The sequence below is a fragment of the Grammomys surdaster genome, unplaced genomic scaffold (genome assembly GCF_004785775.1).
Source record: "Grammomys surdaster isolate TR1022 unplaced genomic scaffold, NIH_TR_1.0 125408, whole genome shotgun sequence".
NCBI lineage: Eukaryota > Metazoa > Chordata > Mammalia > Rodentia > Muridae > Grammomys > Grammomys surdaster.
The window spans coordinates 719153-743616 of NW_021620278.1; the positions used below are offsets into that span (position 1 = coordinate 719153).

A 24464-nucleotide genomic window follows, 5' to 3' on the forward strand; every position below is an offset into this window, starting at 1 on the left:
ATCAACAGGAGACTAGGAAATAGGGTCCTTGGGAAAGGTTTAAACACCTCTAAAATGTGTAAAGTTGGCTAACCATATGTTTCAGTTGTCCATGAATACCATGAGACAAGCCAATACCACATGTTTGACATGGTTTGTGTAATACTGCATGCTTTGCTGAGACCAATAGGGTAAATGATGAAGAATTCATTAAGGTACCCCAAATAGCTGCCAAGGCTAACTAGGACCCTTGGGGTTGTATCAAGCTTAAAAGACCAATCTAAGGGAAAAGGGCATTTAAACATTTATTTTAAAAGCTGACAGCAATGGTTGAAGCAGGCCCAGAAGTGTCTACGAGCTGGCAAAGGCCAGTAAGGTCACAGGCATTGCAGGGAAGAGGCAGGCCCAGTACAGTGAACATTTCTAGGACTTGGGCCAGGGACACTCACAGGATGTTTACCCTCTGACAGTTGGGGGTGTGAGGAAGCTCTCTGCACTCTTCAGCTCTAGTGAGATAAATTGGGAAAGGAAACTGGTTGAGTGAGAGTGTTCTAAGAATTCATAGCGTTTCTTTCAGATTCAGGGTCCTTTTGCTCCAGTGAGGCAACATTCCTATCCTAACTTCGAACAGAATTCCTACTAAACAACTAGGACTTAGGAGGTGAACTTCAATGGACCCAGGTCAAGGAGGACTCCAGGTATTTATTTATTTATTTATTTATTTATTTATTTATTTATTTTGTGAGCAAGTGCACATACAAGGATGCATGCACACACACACAGACACACAGACACACACAGACACCTGCCACATATGTATGCACACAGACACCTGCTCACACAAGCACACTTACAAACCAAAGTGCACACGAGAAAGTCAGGAGACAATTTAGAGGAGTCAATTCTCTCCTTCCACTATGTGGGTCCTGGCTATTGAATGCAGTTCGTCAAGCTTGGCAGCAAGCATGTTTGCCCACTGAGCCATGTGATCTTCTCAAGGACTCTAGTTTCAAATTAAGGAGTCTGGATAGGTTCTAGTCTTATTATGATGTGAGTCTTTTCCTCCTAAAGGAGACTCTCCTTTTACACTGCCCAGAGCTCAGTGTCCTCTTGGATGAGGCGGGTACTGGTTCTCGGCTCAGATTGGCCTAAGTGGCTCCTGGAGGGGCTGTGTATAGCATAAGGACAATACTTGATTGGAAGTGCCTTGGCAATTGTGAACAATCACCCAGCTTTTTAGTACATAATTGTGTTCATCCAAAAAGTGAGGCCAGCCATCTCTTTCTGAAGAGAACAAAGATTTTCCCATTAATTAAAACTGTCTCTACTTGTTACTATATTATCATTATAGTTAATAAAGATGATCAAATCTTTACTCCTGAAGGATTATTCCAAATCCCACTTTTAAATTTTATAAACAGATTAATTTAGGCCAGCTTTACATCTGGCCTGATGCTTGGTTACCCCCTTTACAACTGATGAGGCTCAGGAAAGCAAAGCCATCTTCCAAACCTTCCAGTGTAAACACTGTACCCTAAGCTTAGAACTAGTCACAAATCATTATAAAATATTGTCTTCCCTTCTTCCAAATGTAGTTGTGACTGATAGACTAGGTGACTATCATGGTATCAATGATCCTAGGGTCTGTCTGGTCAAAGTTGCTAACCATCGCTGAAAATACACTACGGGCCAGTGGGCTCTTTCATTAAATCCTGACACTCAGTCCACTTGACAGCAAGTCACACATCACCGGCCATCTGACCAGTGCTGCAGGTGCTTGCTGAAGTATGAGCAGGAAGTACCTAGATCAGAAATGGGGGCAGCACTTCGCTTTGTGTGGTGGGGGACATTGGTGGAAAAGTTGACTGGGTTTTTATTTCCAAAGGCTTTGAATGCCACATTTAGAATTTGCTGAGAAAACCACAGTAAGAGGAAATGAGTGAGAGCTGAGACAAATTAAGAGACAACACATGTCTGCCATCACTTTCTTTGCAATTACATGCTTTGTAATCTTGCATCTTATAGATGTAGAAACACCATGACACCAGCAGTCACTTTTACATGGAAGGAACAAATGGCAAAAATCAGGCAGTCAAGTGCATGGGTGTCTGTGCATGCATGAAGACATCTGAGGTCAACCTCAGATGTCGTTCCTTAGGAGTCATCTACCTCTTGTTGCTGCTGCTGCTGCTGTTGTTGTTGATGCTGTTGGAGAGTGTCTTTTGCTTGGCTGGCTGAATGGCAAACCCCAGGGATCCACATCTGGCTTTTGATGCGGGTGCTGGGATTAAACTCAGGCCTTGTGATTGCCCTGTCTGTGCTTTACCAACTTGGCCATTTTCTAAGCCTTCTAAAGGTAGTCTTAAAGCAACAGGCCCAGATTCTAAGAGGAGATTGGTGGGTTGTACCTGATGCCCTTGGAAATGGAAGCTAGAGAACTGGGAGGAAGTACAGTGTGCACAGCATCCTGAAGAGGGACAAGGACTTCAGGGAAGGAGTAGAAGTCTATCAGGGCTCACCAGTACTCTGCTGCTGGCAGCTTTCCTCCCCTCCTTGCACTGAGATGTGTATATAAAGGTACTTATGAGGGGCCATGGCAGGAGGAGCATTCTTCCTTAGCCTAATTGCAAGCGCCTTACCATGAGCCAAGCCATGGATGCCAGCCACGAGGTGCTCCCCACTGGTGGCAGCATGGTATCTGATGTACTCTCGCTCTGACTGGTGCCGATTGTCCATCGTCTTGCCCAGGCCATCTGATAGCGTTCCTGCAAACTGGAACAAATTAAAACACAAAGAGGAGTTTTAAAGCTCCAACGTTTTTGCTATTAAATAAATACCTTCTTTCCCTTGGTCTTAGCAGCTATGAGTAAGTAAACTGTGATTACACAGAAAGGTTAATTGCTTAGTCTGCCCCAGCAGTGTGTCTCTCAAACCCTGAGTAGCGGACACAGGGAAACAAGAGGCACTAAAAGAATTCTCAAATCATTTACACATCTGTTGTACAATACAGGTTGAACAACCAAATCCAAAAAACCTTTACTTGTAAGATATTTTAACATCTGAAACTTTTTGAGCACTCACATAGCACCACAGTGGAAAATTCCATGCCTTGTCCTATGTGGGGGATTGCCAATCAGATGCTGGTACACCAGACTATGTGTGAGATGTGTATGAATCCCATTATGAAACTGGGTGAATTTCACATCTAAACTTGTGTCTCCTCCCTCAAGAAATTTCACATGTAAACAGTTCTGAGGCTGGGAAATCCAAAAATCTTAAATACGTCTAGGCCTAAGTATTCCATATAGGAGCTACTCTATCTGTATCCCTAAAAACTTATTAAAAGTTAAAGGTGTGGAGGCTAGAGAGATGGCTTAACAGATTAAAACACTTGCCAAGCAAGGACAAGGACCCAAGTTCTAATCCCCATCACCCATGTAAAAAGTTGGTTACTGCTGTACAGGTGCCTGGTACCTCAGTGATGTAGCAGTGGTTAAAAAAGTTAACAGTAGATTTGGACCCATGATTTCAAGTGAAAAATCTATCCTCTCTCACAAATCAGAGGATATTATCTATCTGGCATACTTTGGCCAGAGACAGCAGGATTGCTGGGGCTTTCTGGCCACCAGTCTATCTCTAGGCTTAATGACGGACCATGTCTTAAGAAAATAAGGTAGAGACTGATAGAGCAGGACACCTCTTCCTCTAGCCTCTCTGTGTGCACGCACCACAAACACACACGAAATACACACATACAAACAGACACACACACACACACACACACACACATTTTTTTAAACTAAGTTTTAAAAAATGGCTAGGGATGGGGTGAGGAGTAAGAATTGGGATCCTTTGATGTTCAGCACACAGCCCTTTGTGCTGATAATCTGTGTACTTCAAGGCAGGAGATGCCAGATTATCAATCTATGGTTTCATATCAAAAGCTCTAGAGAACTAGGTAAAGGTGCAGCTTGGTGGAATGTTTGCCTGGCATGCACTGAGCACAGGGCTCGTGGGGGGTGGGGGGGGAGAAAAGGTGAGATGAACCTCCCTAAAGTTATGCCTTCTTTTACTTACTCAACAATTACCAAGTGCTCATCAGGTGCCTGGCCCCATTTATCAAAGGAAGAGAAGGAAGTTCGAAAAAAAGATGAACAGCAGACTTGAACCCATGACTTCAAGTGCAAACCCACCATCCCCCACAAATCAGAGGACTTTATTTACTCTGGCATACCTTACCCAGAGACGCTGTCTCATCCATCAAAGCTGGATAAAGAGGATGTAAAAGTCTGTTTTGTCACCAGACAATTTGAAAAGGTTTAACGTGACAGTTAATAGACCACAGGGTACTTATCCCTATCATTCAAGCATAAAAAGGGAAGGGTATCAAATATATAATTAACCATTTCAGGAAGGATCTACCAAAACAACTGGTTTCAAGTGCCAATGGCCCAGGACTAACCTCTTAGAAAACTCACAGGAATGTTATTTAGATATATGGCTCAATGGGAAGACTATAGGCCAACAGCCTGCTTGGAGGACTCAGGACACTGGGCATCCACCTGGGTGCCAACTTCATCCTGATTTGATGGAGGTGGTGTGAGGAAGGAGGGCTTTGGGGTGTGGATAACATAGATCAGATCTGCTCTGTAAACCATCAGTCCTGAGGCTTCTTGACATGAGTGGCAGGTGAGTTCTGGATACGGGGGAAAAAACAGCAAATGCTTTCAGACACCAGCTATGAGAAAGTGCCTCCCACCAAGCCCATACGAATGTTGATGTGGTCTAGAGCATCAATGACACACCTTCTTGGAAATCTGATCCCCAATACAGTTTGCTTTTCAGCCTCACCTTCTCCATCACTCTACAGTTATAGAAATAAAGTTAATGGAAGTTAAGCTTATAGCTTCCTTTGGGGCAATAAAAGGCACCAGGGAAGGTTGCAAAGCTATCACTGTGGATCACAGAGCATGGACTTTGTCCTTGGAGAGCTACTACAGGACAGAAGGCCAGGAACCTGCACATCTGGCTTAGGCCCCTCTTGAGCACTATGGAAGCTTTCGGTTGTAAGTCTCCATATGCACTGGAGCGTGACAATGGTACCTACTTCACTATGTGTCTGGCAAGATCAGCAATAGTAACTCAGGGCTTGGTATCCACCTAAGTATTCCTACCACCATTAGTCAGCTGCTAGTCCTAGGATAGTCACCTTCTTCAAAGGGTTAGAATTGTGGCCAGCCACACTCAGATCAAGCCCTCAAACCAAGTTGTCAGAGTGGGACCACCTATAAAGTTACAGTGTTCAGTGGATAACTTCCAAAACATTTCCAGCTGTGACTTCAAGCAATCTACACAGTACATGTCTTTACAAAGCACTGAGCCTGGGCCAGCATGGACTTTCACTGGGGAGGTGAGCACCAGCCTTGGGGCCTATCCTGAAGCCACAGGTCTCACTGCAATGACAGTGATGACCTCGATGCACCAGCCAGCAATGCAGATCTCAAGAACTAGCATTGACACAGTCTGAATAACTCTATCGAAGCCCTAGAGGTGGTGAAGTATAGCCATATAGTGCACGTTAATGACAGTGTCTTCAGGACGTCCTTGAGCACCCAGGCCACCTTCGAGCTCTTTCTCAGCTGGAGAAGAGGTAAGTACTGTGAAGAAACTGTAAATGAAGGCCATGTTACCTTTTATAACAGCTGGTGAGGATAAAGACAAGAACCATCTTTTCCTCCTCTGAGAGAGTATGGGAAATCATCTTGGAGGAATGCCCAACATGATCCTGGCTCCTTCCAAATCCCCTCTATAAAATCTGTTAGATACCCGAGGCTCAGGAGGGAGCCTATGACAAAGGTATCATCGCAGCTAGTTCTGCCACAGCTGCCCAGTGCCTAGCGCCAACAGGCCCCCGAGAGAGGTAACTCTCCGATCCAAATGCCAGTTTCTTCCAAATGCTTCTCTGATGCCTCACCTGTTTTTGTTTTGTTTTTGAGACAGGGTCTCTCTATGTGTGCCCAAACTGGTCATTCTCCTGCCTCAGACTACAGGCATGAAACACACTACTTGACTAGGCACTTCACTTTTGTTATGAAAGATCCATACCTAAGTTAATTTACTATTCTTACTTTTCTGCTATAAAAACTTTTGTGCAAGCCATCTAGTTTTGCTGTTGGTCACATGTGAGTTGAAAGCATAAAGAGATAACCACAAGCTACTATTATAAAAGTCTGCCCTCCTAGAAAGCAGCCCTTTGCTTTGGCTTTGAGATTGTCCGGTATAAGCCTACACTGCTAAACAACTCCTAATCCTCCTGCTTCCACTCTCAAATGCTGGGATTATGAATATGTGGCACCTTGCCCAGCAGAAAGCAGCTTTGAGAATAGAAAAAAAAAAAAGTAGATGTTAAAGTGACCTATCCAGACCTGATAGGAGGTTGTCAGCTCTTACCAAGGGATACATTACAGGAAAAATAAAACCAGACAGATGATGGGAACAGGGATTGAGGCAGTGGCCTCCCATCACTTTGGGAACCTGTGCATGGTCATCTTTAAGGTCACTTCTCATATCCATCCAAGTGGGTAGGTAAAATACACCACTGTCTCCCCCTCACAGACAACATGTCAATATGTAGGCTGTGGAGGGATTCTAGGACCGGTCCTCTCTGTGTCCACAGCCTTGACTTTGCTGTGGCTGGGAAAAACTTCTTCATTATGTTCTCAGTATTGAATGTAACCATCAACAGGGTGGAAATGCTCACAAGACCAAGCACTGAAGTGATCTGACTGATCCAGAGCATGGTCACCTTAATCCCTTGTCTCACTGTCTTGAGAGAATTGAATGCTGGAGTCTGACATCCGGAGTATTCAAAGGAGATAAGACTCTTGGAGGTTTCTAGTGGAAAGGATAAAAGTCTTTAGGATGTGAGCAACTTAAGATTGGATATGTGGCCAGTCTAACAGGCAGCAGTCCAACATGGTAAGAGCTGCTGGGGCCACCTAGAGGCTGTGTGTGTGTGTGTGTGTGTGTGCGTGTGTTGTAACAGAAAGACAATCACACCTGAGTTCATATTCTGACTGTGGCACTTAATAGCAGAGGGAGCGTGGCCAGTGGCTTAACTCTTAGCCCCTAAATGGACATGAAAAATATCACTTTGGAAGATTTGATGAGGTTGGACAAGGTGGTACAGAACTTACCACAGGAGAGATAATATATTCGACACTCAATTTAAGACCATGCTCAGCTGCTTCAACCCCTGTAAAATGGTAAACCCATTCGACAGGGCCACTGTGGCATGACAGTGGTTCCTCTAGTGTGGTGCATCCTGTCTGCAGAGGGACCTGGCAGCTCTGAAGCAGAGCATGCACTGGGCCAACATGGGGAAAGCTACTGGCATTTGCGAAGTCGTCTGTGAGTAAGTCGCCACTCTGGTGGTTATAATCAACACCTCCACAGCAGAGGGAATTTGCAGAGTTAAGTCAATCCAGCTCTTAAAAAAAAAAAAAAAGGCTCAAGCTTACAAAAACACTTAAAGCCTCAAGTGAACGTCAGCCTAGCTAAGATGAAAGGTGCCAAGGAACAGAACGTCCTTCAGAAACCTGCTCACGCACTTACAGTGGGTTTCCTTCCATAGCTGATGGAAGCATCAGCACTCACCACACTTGTGCATTTTGGCCACAGTCCAAAGTCATTAAGTTCTATAAAGCAGTGTTTTCAGCACAGGGGTAAAAACCCTCAGAGGTACTTTAAGATGCCCATTCTCCTGAATAGCTAACACACACTGTGCATCAACACTCCTCATTCCAAAATAATCCTGTTGTCTGTACACACAGAAACACTGCGAGCTAGTCTGGGCTTGGGACCTGGCTCTGCACCACTGATTTCAGACATTTAAGTAGATAATGGAACAACATGGAGGGAGAAAATTCACACTGTGTCCCTGAGTTCTGTCCTGTCTGTTTCCCTGACCCTTGCATGATATTCAGCAAGCATGGCTGCCAAAGGTATTTGGCCAGTGTAACAGGATCCTAGGCTTCAGTTTCTCCCTGTTCTCTGAGGCTCTTCTTTCACAGTTATTTACCTAATGGAAAGTTCCTCCTTAAGATCCTCATAAACTGCTGGTGACAGTATCTTCCTTGTCACCAGGGCAGGTGGTGACTGCATTTCACAGGAAAAGAGAAAGAAGTAACAGGACTCTGTGGCATCTGGGAGAAGTTTTCTTTTCAGCCAAGAGCAAGGCTGTACAACTGCAGCATGACCAACAACAGCTCCAAGTTCACTCAGCAATGCCCAGCACACACAATCAGAATGGCCATGGCCATGCTGTGCTGCAGGCTGGCGGGAGTTCTGTGTGGTGCTGCCAAGGAGGCCAGCATGCTGGAACAGAGCAGTGACATTTGCCTGTCACTTACAGCCCATCACAGTGAGAGTCACCTAGTTCATCTAGACCCCAGTTTATCCATCTGCAAGTTTCTGCTCCAGAGGTAGCTGAAGCAGAACACTGGGCCCAGTGACTGCTCATCAATTTTAACAAGTTTCTCAGAAGCAGTTGGGACTTTACACTCTAGAATCATTCTCAACTCTGCTGGTAGCAATCGAAAAAAAACCTCCTTCAAGTCAGCTGAGACCTGAATCACTTCAAAACTAAGGTCCTAACCATTCTCTTCTGTTTGATATCATGAAAACAGTTGCAATTGAAAAACAAAAACAAAAACAAACAAACAAAAAAAAAACAACAACAACCCTGTTCTGGGGCTGGGGAGTGTTGCTCAGTGGTAGAACACTTGCCTGGGTTCAATCTGTAGCATCACCACACACAAACAGAGAGGAAGATGCGTGAGGTGGGTGGGGGAGGGCACAGAAAGCTGTCAAAATATTCTGAGAGTTTTGTCTTGACATTGAATCTTTCTGCAATACTTATGAACAGAAAAGTTAAAGGAAATAACGACCCCAAACCAGTAACTATCTGTCACTGACAAAAGGCAAACTGCAACCTTCAGTTGGACAATAGCAAGGGTCGGAGCAAGTGGGGACACACAGTAGAGGAAAAAAGAAAGGAAACGGTACAAATTGGCATTTAGTGAAAAGGGGATATTTAGGAACCCCAGATTTCTGTCTACAGAACACAGAGCAGGCTGTTTCCACTTCTGTTTGGTTTGATTCTATGAAATCCTGAGGACACAGACCTAGCAGAAAAGCCCTGAGAATAGTAAGGCATTGGAAAGCTGGGCCAGATGCTCACTCTGTGTCAGCAGCACCTCCAAGCTGTGACCTTGCTTTTCCCTCTGTTCTCTGGAATCTTGAGGCCTTCCAGCTCTGGGATGTGTCTTGTGTAGCCATTTCATGGACAAACACTTATCAGAACAGGCCACTCCTTCTAATTAAGAAACAAAGTTATCCACAGGCACCTGATTATCTCAGAGTACAAGGTCCAAAAGCAACCAGAAAGGTCCAGCCTGGAGACTGCTGGGGTCGTAACTGGCCTGAGGCACACACCAGCTGAACTGGCAAGTCTCTGCTGTTCTGGAACTGTGACCCAGTTATGAACTCAGATGTAGTTTCAGATTAATCCGGAAGCTCAGAGTGGTTTCAAGCACTTCCATAATAGGATTTGGCTTTTTCTCTCAAAAGGACTGGTAGAGTTTGCAACAAGACTGAAAGTACAGAGACAGCAGAATGGAGGCAGCTTAGGAGTGTGACCTCAACAGACCAGTAGACGGGGCTCAGGCAAGTCTTGAGGTTTTCCCACATTGATTACAAGAATCATGTAGGCAAGGTGCCTCTTTGGTTTTTTTTCAAATTTAATTTAAAAATTACATTGATTGCCAGGCATGATGGGGCACACCTTTAATCTCCAGCACTCGAGAGGCAGAGACAGGTGGATCTCTGTGAGTCTGAAGGCAACCTGTAGGCATAGTGAGTTCCATGTCTGACAGAGCTCTGTAGAGGGAATCCTGTTTTGAAACAACTACAAGAACTACATTGATTGATTGATTGATTGATTGATTGATTGATTGATTTACTAGGGGGGCAGGTTATATGTTTGCTACTATATGTGTAGAGCTCAGACAACAATTTGCCAGACAACAATTTGTTCTCTCTTGCTACTATGTGATACCAGGGATCAAATTCAGATTACCAGATTTAGTGAAAATCACCTTTACACTACGAGCCATCTCACAAGCCCAAAGTAAAGGCAGTTGTGTATGGTGCTTGGCCCTTTAGTGGGTGCACATGCTGTAAACAGGCTTTCCTGGCAGATGCTTAGTGGCTATGTGGAGGACGCTAGCCCCACACAGCCCTGCTGAGATTCCTATGACACACAGAGGAAAGCTGAAGGTGCCTCTGAACAGCTGTACCATCTTAACATGATTTGCAAATGATAACCAAAGGTTCCTGTCCAAGTACTGAGCCAGACTGTGAGGAAAAATACCCTCTGTAGTGGTCACATCATGATGCCTCGCTCGGCTGGTGAATTATCTCCACTCTAGGGAGACAGACTGATTTCATTTTTAAATTTTTATTATTATTATTATTATTATTTTATGTGAATGGGTGTTTTCCCTGTATATCTGTATAGCACATGCATGCACTTCCCAAAGAGATCAGAAGAGGGCGTTGGATTTCCTGGAACTGGAGTTACAGGTGGTGGTGGGGTACCATGTGGGTGCTGGGTTATTGAACCTGGGTCCTCTGGAGGAGCAGCCAATGCTCTTATCTTCTGAGCCATCTGTCTAGTCCTGGGACACAGACTTTGAAAAGGAGTCCCAGGCTACTTCTGCTATTAGCACTGACTAAGCCAACTGAAAAATTCCCTTTAGGAATGTTTAAGAACAAGACACAAACATGTCACTTACAAATTGACTAAAATCTCAAAATACAAAAATTTGGAAACTAGGAGATTCCTCAACAGGAAAGAGACAAACTATCCCCACCCACTTCCTTGCCACCACTACCAGCAAAGAAGGACTCCATCTTGAGATGTGCAGTGTGCCTCAGATTCCAATGCCAAAGCCTGGCAAGAAATGAGGGGGTGGTCATGTGACCAAGAACCATCTGACATTGGGCAGAGCCCCTGCCGTGAACCCAGATGGGGTTCAAGGCTTTAGGAAGAGGACAATCCCCAGTTTCTTCAAATAAATTAAGCTGAAGTTGGAAGCAACCTTGCAGCAGTACAGGTGAGAGAAAACTCCCAGCTGCTGATGACCATAATACGCTTTGGAACAGTACCTGGGGCCCACCAAAACCAGCTAGCAGCAGGCACTATCCTGTGACAACACCTGTGAAACCACTTAGCTAGTTCAGTCCTCACAGAAGGACAGCTACAATCCCCACTTCCCAGAAGACAACAGGAGTGTGAGCACAGCCAACCAAGGTGTACTGTACTGTCTCCCTCAACATGAGTGTCTAAGAAGGGAACTCAGCTCGAGGTTTATTACCTCTGTGGGAAAATGGCTTCCAGAATGCCACAAAGCTCACACAGAGACCCAAGGCATACATCTTTCTTCTTGGAGAAGTGAAGCTGGTAAAGTCCAGTGGAATTCTAGTGGTTAAACGTCATTAAAATTCACCCAGCCTTGCTTCCTCCTTCTCTCCACCCTGGCAGGTCCTCTTGTCTTCCCAGAATTCTTGACTTGTTGAGAACAGATATTCACAGTGAAAGTAAGCAGTTTCTGAGAACATATTAGCCTGTTTAGGGGTGACATTTTGGGACAGAGGCTGCATTTTGGGAATGCCATGCACAAAGTCACAGTTTCCTTCAGGCAGTGTCTGGAGATGCAACTTATGAGTGTGATGAGCTAGGCATGAAAGATGCTGAAGCTGTCTTTAGCCTCTGGAAGATCAAGAAATTTTAGTGCAGTGTGGATGCTACAATTCCATTTAGAAGGGGTAACAAAATAATCACGGGAAGCAGAGGGATGGAGAGACCTGGGTGGGAGAGGGGAGGAGGAGGGAAAAAGGGGGGCAGAATCAGGTATGGGGGGAGACAGGAGAGAAGCCCAGAGGTCCAGGAGAATAAATAGAAATAAGCAGCACTGTGGGGTGAGGGATGGAGGGGAGACCACTAGAAAGTCCCAGACACCAGGGATGTGAGAGGCTACCAAGACCCAATGGGGATGACATTAGCCAAAATGCCCAACAGCAGGGAGATGGAACCTGAAGAGACTACCTCCAGTAAATAGACATGGCCCCCAGCTGATGGATGGGGCCACACACCCATGTTAAAATTTTTGACCCAGAATTGTTCCTGTCTAAAGGAAATGCAGGGACAAAAACTGGAGCAGAGACTGAAGGAAAGGCCATCCAGAGACCAGCCCAACTTGGGATCCATCCCATGTGTAGACACCAAACTTGACACTATTGCTAATACCAAGATATGCCTGTAGACAGGAGCCTAGCATAGCTGTTCTTTGGGAGGCTCCACCAGCACTCAACTGAGACAGATGCAGATACTTAAAGCCAACCACGGGACTGAGCCTGGGGATCCCTATGGAAGAATTAGGGGAAGGACTGAAGGGGATTGGAACCCCATAGGAAGAACAACAGTAGCAACTAACTGGGCCTCTCAGAGCTCCCAGGGGCTAAACCCCCAACCAAAGAGCATACATGAGCTGGTCCGTGGCCCCCACTACATATGTAGCAGAGGACTGCTTGTCTGGCCTCAGTGGGAGGGGATGCACTTGGTCCTGTGGAGGCTTGATGCCCCAGAGAATAGGGATGGTAGTGTGATGAGGTGGGAGTGGGTGGGTAGGTCGGGGAGCATCCTCTTAGAGGCAAAGGGGAGGGGGGATGGGGTGGGATACTCGTGGAGGAGAAACAGGGAAGGGAATAACATTTGAAATGTAAATAAAATAATAAAAAAAGAAAACAGAATAAAGAAAGTTGGGTGGGAAGTGAAGACCTAAGGTACTGAACTAAGTCTGGCCTGGCCTACTTCTCTGAGAAGGTTGAGCCCAAGCTCAGGTGAAAACACAAGAGAAGGTTCTTGGTAAGGTAGAACTAATTGTCCTCATCCTGCAGGTGAGCTAAGATAAAACCAAATTCTCAGCATAGGTATTTTGTATGAACACTGAAAAAGCCCTGGATTTGCCCAGGACTAGGAGTCTCAAGAGGGCTTGCTTCCCAGACATCTGTCTTTTCAATGTAACCTCATACAGTGAGAAGGGTGAACTGGCTCATTTTAAAAGGTCACTTGTGTGTCAAGCATGGAGATGCAAGCTTGTAATCCATGGATTTAAATGGCTGAGGCAGGAGGATCTTGAGCTTCAGGCTGGTCTAGATTAAACAGCGAGACTATATAAAAACAATAATAATGATTATTTCAAAAATAAAAGGGTATCATTCCAGCCAGATGTGGTGGCACATGTTTGTAAACCCAGCTACTTGAAAGGCTGAGACAGAAAGATCACTTTAAGTGCATAAGTTATGGACCAGCTTGACCAGCAGTCCAAGACCTCATCTCAAAATAAGGTGCTAATCCTAATCGCAAGTGCGCCATCTTCATGATCTGATCACCCTCCAAGACTCCCACTGCTAATAATATCAACCTGCAGGCAAGGAACCAGAACTATAATGGAGGTAGGGATAGGGGTCTACCAATGAACAGTCAATCCTTAGCATATGCAAATTTCCCCAAGGCTTATAATGGTGACTCATTCTACTCAGGTTCAGAACACAATTGGCCAGCCACAAAGTTTTAAGTTTTGGGTGATGGTGATGGGCACACAGGCATGCTGACAAAGTCAGGGTCAGAGATTCCATCCTGACAGATAGTCTTAAGAGGTTTGCACCAGGGACTTTCCCTTGACTATATTTACCAAGAAATGCAACTTTGACCTTGAGTCAAAGGACCCAGGCTGCCTCCCAATCCAACTGCTGGGCAAATGACTCCAATGTTATGACTCAGCACTGGAAACTATTTGCTCAAAGGTTCTAAGAAGTCACCAAGAAGCTACATAGTCCTTAGTCTACATAGCTGCAGGAAAGCAGAGGTCATGTGTGCCGTAAGTTAAATGCCCTCTTTTAATCCATATGTGAAAGAGAAACTTTTCAGTCAAGCTCTAGGCACTGTTAGAGGCACTGAGAAACATGAGAGGTCAGATTTCCAGAAAAGAATCTACAGATCAAAGCAGGTGAGACCAGGGTTTAGGGGCAGAAGCCATGAACCACACTCCTATAGGAAACATGCTCTTCTTTCTCTTAATGTCAGGCCACATCTAGTTTACCTATATGCTGAAGAGATCATCAAGCAGCTTAATGGCTAGTTAAGTGGAGTCAGAGAATTTCCAAGTGTAGTTTGGAGGCCAATGGAACACACTGCACATGCTGAGCTCCACATTCTGCAGAACAGCAAGGCTGAAGGCAGACCTACTGCCTCTCTTCCTCCTGTGGTCCAGCTGCTTCACATACACTCCAAAGGTCCTTTAAACAAGGCCCTTTAGTCTGCTGGCTCTAGCTTCAGGAAGGCCATTTCCTACTGTGGCTAGTGGAGCCCTTGTTTAATGAGAGGTGCTGAAGTGCCCGGGCAGAGCCACTCTGGCCATAAAGAGCCATCCGGTGCATCTGTAAGGCAATACAGTGAGCAAGCAGACACAGTTCCCTTTGCTGTGAGCTCCAGGTACATAACAGGTGGTGTACCAAGATGATTCACTTGGAGCTTGCTGCCAAGCCTGATAACCCGAGTTCTATACCTGGAGCCCAAAGGGAGAGGACTGACTCTTTCAAGTTGTCCTCTGACCTACATATGAGAACACACACATACTACATGAATAAGTAAATAAAAAAAAAATATTAAGTGAGTCAGGTCTTCCACCCTGGGGTATGTCAGGCTGACAGTTTGGTTTGTCCTGACTGTGAAATGTGTGATTCTTTCTCCTCAATGAAATACACAATGAAATTGCAAAACAATAACTCTTCTTCATGTAGATCACAGGTATTGTGACAACAGTACTAGGCTCCAAATGTCAAACACTAAAGTCGATTTATTTTCATTCCTTATGGGTCACGGGGCAAACAGTGGGTCAGTTTCCTAACTACCTCAGCTGGCCAAGTGTTTCACCTCAAGGCTCTGGCACAACCCCCACCCCCAACACACACAATAGCCCTGTGCTTCATACACATACTCTGTCCTGTGACCTCTTCCTGTTTGTAATCTATTGTTTGTGTGGCAACCATCTCCATGGATTTCTCTTTCTGTTCAGCCCTCCCTGCCGCAGCACCTGGATACTCCCTGAACACATGGTTCCCACCCTCTTCTTTCCTATATTGTGGTGCCCCTGAGGGGAAAATACTTGATTTTGTCCACCAATTCCTTGGTATCTAGCATAGAGCCTGGTGTTTGTAGCTGTTTACATACAGTTGCAAGCTAAAGGAAAAGCAAACCTGTTAATATGTTCGACTGCCTTGGGTTCTGGGCTTCATGGTTTACATGTTTAAAAGGGTTTTGAATAACCCTATATTTAGGTAGGTCTGTATGTAGAGCTTTACTGAGTGTCTCAGGCTCTGGGCTGCATGCTTCATCCTGGATACAGCCACAGCATCTACAAAAGCACTTGTGTGCAGAAGGAGAGTGTAGGAGATGACATTCAGTCAGGCTGAGTACTCTTTGTACCTCCCCGAGCCCAGCACCTACAATGGTTAACTCCCACAAATAAGGTACTTAAAGGGATCCAGCAGGGAAGCTTGCTGACAGTGTATGTCTCTGCATTGTCACAAGATGGACCTGTCACAATATGGGCCTTTCTCTTCTCCTAATTTCGAGTAACTAATATCTGAGTGAGTCTTTTGTAAAGGGAGCAGTTGGGACTATGGTGCTAAGGATTAGGCAGATTAGATTGGGGCTGCTGAGTACCTCAGCGCGTAAGAAGCAATCCTCAGAACTCATGATGTTAGGACAAAACTCTCAGCTCTTCACATGTGTTGTGGCATGCATGCTCATGCGCACCCACAATAATAAATAAAATATTTTTAAAACCAAATCAGTTTGTGTTAAAGCCATCACTGTGCCCAGCACACTGCAGACAATAAATATTAACTACTACTTTAAAACAAAACAACACTGTTTAGGATTGAACCTGGGGCTTCCCACGTGATGGACAACACTGATCACTGAGCTACGTCCCCAGCTTAGCCTTCACTATTTGACAGATGCTCATTCAGCTACGTGGTTAAGCACAAAGCTACCTACAATGGCACAACGGGTGCTGATAGCTACCCCTACTTCTACTGTACATCAACACTGTGGAATAAAAGGAAATGCAGTTCACAGACGACAGCATTCCATGTGGTCTGGCTCCTTTCTCACTGTGACCACATAGTCCACAAACAGCATGCAGGTGGACAAGCTGCCTGCTCATTTTGGCAACAAATTATGAGAGACAAAAGCCAAGGAAATACAAAATTAACATTGTTGTCCTCTTTATCGGAGCATACAGAGCCAGATGTGGCCATAGTCCCTGATGAAGGAAATGAGCTTCTGGCTTTTGTCCGGAATTTTCTGGGACTGCTATCAGTAGTGCAGAACTAAGTTAAACGTTTCTTTGCACAAAGTTATGAGTAATGAATCAGATGTTGTAAGAAAGGCTTAGTGAGAACAGACTGCTCTTAAGCGGTGTGTCATCATGGGCAGTTAGGATAGCCCAGGCCTATCAGACAGTTAACTACTTATTGGAAATGATGGGAAGATTCAGGTTAAGTAAATACATAAGTGAGCGGGTAAATCAAACATTTACAGGTGATTTCTGTTTTCTGCATGTTGACCATGTGTTATGATAGAACTGGCCAGTACTCTCCAGATTGTATGCTCTGCTGTTTAATGCCACACTGCTGTGTCTCCTCCGCTAGCATGTGAGAACATGTGTGGACTTAGTTACTCAGAGCTCCTCCGCTAACATGTAAGAGCATGTGTGGACTCAGAGCTCCTCCGCTAGCATGTGAGAGCTCCCAGCCAGATCTTTTCCAGGAAGCAGGTGGATTTTTTTTTTCCAAGCAAAGGAGAAAAATCTGGATCATACTCTATATACATATTTGCTGCTGGATATGTAAAAGTCATAAGTGTATGGGATTCAAGCTATTGGCCAGCAGGCTTTCAAGGACAGGGTCAATTCAATGAAATGTGCTCTTGGTGGCACATGAATTCGACAAAAAGAACAGTTGGAACCAGGCAGAACGAACAATTTTAGATTAGAAATAGTCACACCCATGGACTGACTCAGTTTTCTTGTTTTAAGGAATTAAGAATGTGCTGGAAATTTGGGGAATGTACTCTGAATCTTTCTTTCTCCTTCTCCTTCTCCTTCCTACCCTCCCTTCTTCCTCTACCTGCCCCCTGACTCTTCCCCTGTCGAAGCCTTTTTTAGCTCCCATGCCACCCAAACAGCCTGACTAGCTAACACTCTGACACTGGCCTACTGGCCCAAAGTGGGTCCTGGGCAAGCCTGATTAGAGATCCCTTGAGCCCCAGTGGCTCCTATCTCCACAGATGCCTGAGGAGTTTGGTATCTTCTCTCCCCACCCTCCTGGGAAGCTGGCCCAGCAGGTGCCCATTGGCAATAGTTTTATGTTACAGGCCTGAATGAATGATCCCCGCAGGAGCTGCCGGCTGTTTTCACAGACACAGAGGCAGTCAAAAGTCCACCGCGTGAACTTGGAATGACCCCAGCTGCAGAGTCACTGGCGGGTTCATCGGGAGGGCAGGCACGCTTTATTAAACAACTAATACTCTTCACAGATAACTTTTCGAAAAAGCAAAAGTGTTAACTCTTTGCAATCTTGCTCCAACAAAACACCTCAGCTGTGAAGATTCTCCAGATGGAGGGAGCATGAAGGTCTGCATGAAACAAGAACAGAGAGACAGAAATGGCACAAGTAGGAATGGTGCTCATCTGTCCCAGAGAGGGGTCAGGATTCAGTCACCATTTGGTCAGCTAGTTTGGCAGAGTGTTCTGGATTAAGGTAAAAATATTAAGGTTGAAATGACTCCAGTGTGGACTCCTGTGCCTGGGAGTGGCCTAACAGTGACAGCCTTTGGCAAAGGCCAAAACCATGAAATCCAGAACACAGATGTATTCAGACCACCTTGGTTTGCTTTGCCCCAACTCCTGGCACCCACAAAGTCATAAGAAAGCCATCCAGAGCCTCCTGTGCCAAAAGAGGAGACCACAGTCAATGGAGTAAACACCCAGCACCAGCACTTTGCTTTCAGCAGCACACAGAGACCCTTCCAGATGGGAAGAGGTTCAGCAAAGGCTTGTGGTTCAGATAGCCATTCTGCCACTGAGTGCACGGCCTTTACATTCTCTGAGCTTGTTGCACACCCAAAAGAAGACAGGCCTGGCTTCTTCCCATGGCCGGTTACTCCTAGAGTCTCTTTTCATATAGACTTTAGAAAGAACAGGTAACAACAACTGTTAGTAGCAAGACACAGGTAAACCATGAACATTTAGAGAACTCTTCAGATAAATATGAGCCCCAAAGACTATGTGCCTATTAAAGTTCATCTCTGCCTCATCTCACCAGCTGTCCTTTAAGCCTGGTTAAGGAAGGGCTTCCTACTTGGCTTTGTTTGTGGGAAGCGCAGCTTTGCCTGGGTTAACTGGCTGGATGAGATCCTGTTGAAAGACTAGCTAGGTGAGTTGCTTAAAAGCAGCCCTGCCTCCCTCCCCACACAGGTGAGCAGATGGGTCAGAGCAACAACCCAAGGCCATTCTCCACATTGTACACAGCATAGCCCTAAAAGCATAAGAAGAAACAACTTAGATCTTTGCCTTTGTTAGTCTGTTGTGGAAGACAGACATGGAACCCATAGAGAGAATGTTAAATAAGGGACTGGGGCAAAGGAGTGGTGGGTAAGGTGCCTGCTGTGCGAACATAAGGCCCTGAGTTCAGAGCCAGGTACAGCAAACCTGTAATCCTAGTGCCTGAGGGGCAGGGGGAAGATGAACAGATCCTGGAGTTCAGTGACCTGTTAGTCTAGCCTAAGCAGGTGAGCTCTAAGTTCAGGGAGAGACTCTGTCTCAAAAAAATAAATAAATAAGGTAAAGAGCAATCAAGACAACTGATGTCAAACCTTGGCCTTTGCACATGCATGCACAGGCACCACACGTGTGTACCACACACACTCACATATACAAGTGTAAAAATTTAAAAAAGGGATGCCAAAAAAAAAATCTACAACCCCTTTCCCATTTAAAGGATAAGATGCAGGTAGCCAGAAGTTGCCCACTCAGCCACAAGGGCAGGGCCTACAGCTAAAAGCTGGCCCTGGGACTGACTCACAGGGTCCTGGTTTCTCCTAAATGGTCTGCGAGGGCTCAGTGCCAATCTTGATATTCTTTCCCATGTCTATTATCCTCAGAGGTTGGGTTCCAGTCTACATCTGAGAAAGGCTGACTCCTCACGTCCAGCAGACTGAGACTTCTTAGGAACACAACATGTCCTTAGGGAAGACAAAGGCTCCAGTATGCCACCACGTATGCTGTTTTCACAACTGCATTTGGACCTCAAGTCTGTGTCTGTGACACTAGGTTGACATAAGTCCCTTGTCTGTGTGTGATGCTGAGTTGACAGCAGTCACTATCATTATTAATCCACAGAGAAATAGGTAGCAAATTTCCATCTTATCATTTATTCAGAAGCCTGGCAATTCATCTTGTCCGCTGATTAGTTTGACTTGATTGGTATCTCTTGGTAATTATTCTGTAGCAGTCTTAAAATTTCCTTTTCTCAGGCTGTGGGACACAAAATCAGTCACTAATGTCACTAGAAATGGGCTGTTAGACTCTACCTGCCTTTGTTTCTCTCTGGACATGTGACTGCAGCCTTGTGTACCTACCTGGGTTCTTAGAGCCCACTCTTTACAATCCAGCATAGCTATGAAGAGAGGACCTCTGGGAAGCTCTGAGTGCTCCTGGAGGATATTCTCCAAGCTCCCTGGGGTAGCTAAGTCCAGAGGGCAGAGAGGGGTTGGCAGCCTGACCCAACACTAACTGCCCCCTTTGAGGCTGGTGACTTTCTCACCACTCAGAGGAAAGTGATGACAGCCTAGCCTGTTGGCCCCATAGGGATGTTGCAAGCCTAGTGAGTTAGACATGAAAGTGTTCCAGCTCCTGAGGAGGAAGCATCAGTGACTGCTATGGGAAATAGCCTGAGGCTGCAGAGGAGCGCAGGGTCCTGTCCTTTTCTGTAAGCTCCATTTGACCCTCGAGAAGCTAATTACCTACAATGTGACTCAATGTTTTCATCTGTCAAATGGGGATAATCCTTGACTTCTAATGTCAAAGTGTGTGAACATTAGATGGTGACAGGAGTTTGCTACAACAGTAAAATGCCTATAAAACCTTCATAGCCTCTGTGCCTCCTTTTGTGACTTTGCCATAGTCCTTCCCTATTTCCAAGTTACTAATAAAGAGGAAATCATTCCACTGGCTACAATACCTGGCATTGAACATCACAAAAAAAAAAAAAAAAAAAAGACCAAATCCAGAACAAAAACAATGGTTTGGTTTTGAAAGCACATTCTGTTTAACATTCACTTCTGAAAAAACAGTAGACATTTAATGCCTCCAAACTAAGGTTTTATTACATAAATTTACCTAAGTATTTCCCACTAAGAAAGCAAACAGCTCTTTCCCACCCACACTTTTCTTCAATAGATCAAGAGGAACTAGAAGAACTAGGTTTGTTTCTCCTCCTCGTGACAGTCCGCCAAGACTTCCTGCCATGCTGGGCAGAGTCCGGGCCTGCTGGAACCCTATCTGATGAGTATTTGCTCTGGACTATTGAATTGAAGGACAATGGGGCTGGTGACAGGGCACATCCTCCAAGTCAATGTCTCTGAGATAGGGTCTCACTGTGTCTTTTAGGATGGCCTTAACTTGTAGTCCTGCAGCCCACGAGTGCCCTGTTTCTATTTTGGTTAGCTGCAGGCTTCAGATATGTTTGGGACAGACTTGTAAGTCAACCATTCTACAGTTTCTGTTTATTTCACATTAAAAACTAAACAACAGATAATAAAAAGCAGGCTGGTGTTCTATTTCATAACTTTGCTGAACATACACAATGCAAAAATGCAGAGCCAAATAAGAGACACTCCATACAACTGGCTCATTTCCACTTTTCCTATAGCAAATATTTATGGCTGGTCACAAGAAATATCAGTCAAAAATGCCAGATAAGATCTTTGCCCTTGGGCAGCTTGAAGTCTACTCAAGGATGCAAGCAATAAGCAGACATCTATATTTCACATTTCCTTAGGCCCTGGACCTCATCCTTGAGGAAGAGCAGGGTGTTCTTGCCCTATGGCCCCACAGCACTTTCCCATGTGACTGCTCCCAGTCTGCACAGACCCCTCTGCAACCCGCACCTTTCTGCAGGAAGTCCTACTCAACATGTGCATGCTCTCTCTCAAACATACACACACACACACACACACACCATGGTGGGGGGGAGACGGAGAAGAAGAAGAGAGAGAGATGGAAGGAGGGAGAGAGAGAGAACACAGTTGCTGCTGTAACAGAGGCTCAAAGTGCCATGGGAAATAGAGCAGGGAAATAACACGGCTGGCGGCATTTGGGTTGGACCTTATAAACACAGAGCCTTGGATGTGAGGTGTGAGATGGGCACAACAGACAAAGGGAAAATGCTGAAAATAAGATCGGGGAGAACAACACACAGGGGAGTGATCAGGACAGCTGGCTTTTTGGTCGTCCTGCCTTTACCTAATTTTTCAGGAGCTTCCTAATGTTTGGCTTATAGTCACTTTCCTTACAATAAATTAGACACTTCCTTCTCAGAAATGCACAGGAGGGCTTCCCCACTGAAGCTGAACAGAAAGGAAAGAAGACATCACATTTCTCACATGCCTCTTGGAGTGAATGCAGTGTCCTTCTGCTTTTCTGTACTGAACAACTGTGCTCTCCTGTGGTCATGTTGGGATGCCCTTGGTTCCCTATGAGCTAGGCCTGAGCATCTTATCATTTGATTATGGAGCAAGGCAAAGAAAAGGCCCATGTGTTAGTCTTCTAGAAGTACCTTTTTCTACCCCAACACTGGTCTTTCTTCCCCAACACTGTTTAGGTTTTTTAACATAATGACTTGGTATAAGCTCCAATTCTGGCAGCCTCTCCATCCACAAAGACTCTGCTCCAATCTCTTTTTACCTTGATTTTGCTTTTTGTGAGTTCTCAAATATGACACAAATAACATCCTGGTTAATTCCTAAGCCTCTAAGAGGAAAAGTCATTTTCATTCGTTTTTTGTCTCTGAAACCACTCTGCGATGGAGAATTTGCTAGTAAGTCTCACAGAGGGCACTGACAGAGAGACTCCAAGACCAGGATTGTGCCTATTTCTGTAGCACAAGGGAAGACTCATGAAACAATGTCCAGCAAAGTTCTAGAAGCTAGAGGACCTAGGGAAAAATTCAAAGCCTACTAGCTTCTGTGAGGATCATCTTGATCTAGTTATTTCTAGGTATCTGCTTCTTCACCTGTAAGGTAGTGGTTGTGACCTCTCCCTATCTTCAGATGCCATCAATGAAGAGTGACTAAGACCAACAGAGACTAGGGAGCAATGGTGAGGGCCAATGAGTAAATACAAGTTTTAATTTACTCCAAGAAGCAACCTACAGAGCAGGCCAACAGGACTAAGCATAAGCTCAGAATGACACGCTGTCTCCAGTGTTTCCCTCCTGGTTCTTAAACTCAATTACTAAGCATCTGAGAATCATGTGCTTGTAGGACATAGACACAAGGTGTCTCTACAGGTTTAAAAGCTATGGGAGAGACCAGGGGGAGGAAAGAGTGAAAAGAAAAAAGCAATGGAGAAAAACGTTCTGCCACTAACTAACAGGAGGGAAATACAATGTTTCCTAGTTTCAGGTACTCTGAGCTGAAGTTAAATATTATTTTCTTAGATTATTTTTTAATTGTGTGTGTGTGCACGCATGTGTGTCCACAGAGGCCACATGAGGGCATCAGATCCCTCAAAGCTGGAATTATAGATGGTTATGTGGTACCATGTGGATGCTGGGAACTGAACTCAAGTCCTCTGCAAAAGTGATCTTAATTGCTGAGTCATTTTTCTAGCCCTTAAAATATTAGCATTTTTAAACATCCTAGTTGCCTAGAAATGCTTAAAATAGTGAAGTAGCACAAAAAAAGTTACAACTTAGCTCATCCGCTCCAAGAAAAGTGTCTGAAGAACAGTCAGGTTACACATTGTGATTTGTAACTAGGATATTGGTCCAAAAACTACTTCTTATAAGCAGGCAGAAACTTTTAGAAATGACAATTATAAAGGTGAAAGAACTCAAGGAAAATAAAATCTTCCAGTCACAATGATCCTGATCTTCAACGGTCAAAACCAGTTGATGTATCCCTCAGAATACTGTAAAAATTGAGTATAGTTCATTTCAACTCATCTGGCACACTTTGGGAAGATCAGACACTGACATGAAAGACATGAAGGTCTATTACTAAGTTTGATTATATTAAATTTCTTTTAATAACCATTTGTACGTAGACAGGGAAGCCACTGCACTGGGGGAGACATAGGTCTTTTTCTTTTCATCTCTTCCTGCTTCATATTCTTCCACCATGCGGTTCTTCCGGGTGATGAGGTAAAGCCATTTGAAATGTGTGCTGCTCACTGCTGAGGTGACAACTTCAGGTCCCCACACTTGACTGACTGACACTAGGAAATGAAGGGTTGTCATTCACCTCCCACCAGGCTGTGGAGTTTCCTGCTCAGCTGAAGGAGAGATAGCCTAAGCTGTTCTTGGGAACCTTGGTCACTTGGGATTCCCATGCCACCAATCCACTTCCCTGTGCCAAACACACTTTTGACCACCCAGATGGCTGAGAATCATCTGAGCAAGGATGGGTCAGGCAGCACCAGAAAACTGCCTCTAAATACACCTAATTCAAAGTAGGGGAATCCTTTTAGCCTTCAAGGTTATTAGAAGAAAATAAACCAAAACCCTGATCCCAAACATGTGAGTCATTCATTTCTCCACATGTGACAACCTGAACATACCTCATCTGAGTCAGAAAAAGAATCCTTTGGGTGACTTGGGATCAAAATGCTTCTGAAAACAGAAAACCCTACATTCTCTAAGGGGTAAATCACTGTCTGAAGAAAATTTTGCTCAACTTAAAACCATGCCAACTTAAACACAGTAAAACCTGATGCTTACGAGAAGCCATCCACCTATTTCTCGATTATAGGTACATGGAAAAGCTATTATGGGGATAATCAGCTCGACAATAAAATGGAACAGTCACACATAATGACAAAAACAGACACAAGTCATAAATTGCTGTTCCCGTTTAGAATCCACACAGAACATTCTTTTGTGCGAAGATCTAACTTTCTCCCTGAATAAACAGTGCGTTAGTCTCGTCTGAGTCCTATAAAAATACTGCCTGCAAAACAAACACAAACAAATGCTAGTTCCTAAACAAAAGGCAGCTGGGCTGCCCTGTCTGC

General features: G+C 44.8%; 1 protein-coding gene across 2 annotated transcripts in view; it reads right to left on the bottom strand.

Moving 5' to 3' along the window:
• Vps13d (vacuolar protein sorting 13 homolog D) overlaps nucleotides 1–24464 on the bottom strand; it is a 219532-nt gene that overhangs the window by 48207 nt on the left and 146861 nt on the right. For both annotated transcript variants that reach the window (XM_028786006.1, XM_028786007.1), the window contains one exon: nucleotides 2619–2751. In XM_028786006.1, the coding sequence (XP_028641839.1) occupies nucleotides 2619–2751 (133 nt within the window). The remainder of the gene's footprint in view (nucleotides 1–2618; nucleotides 2752–24464) is intronic.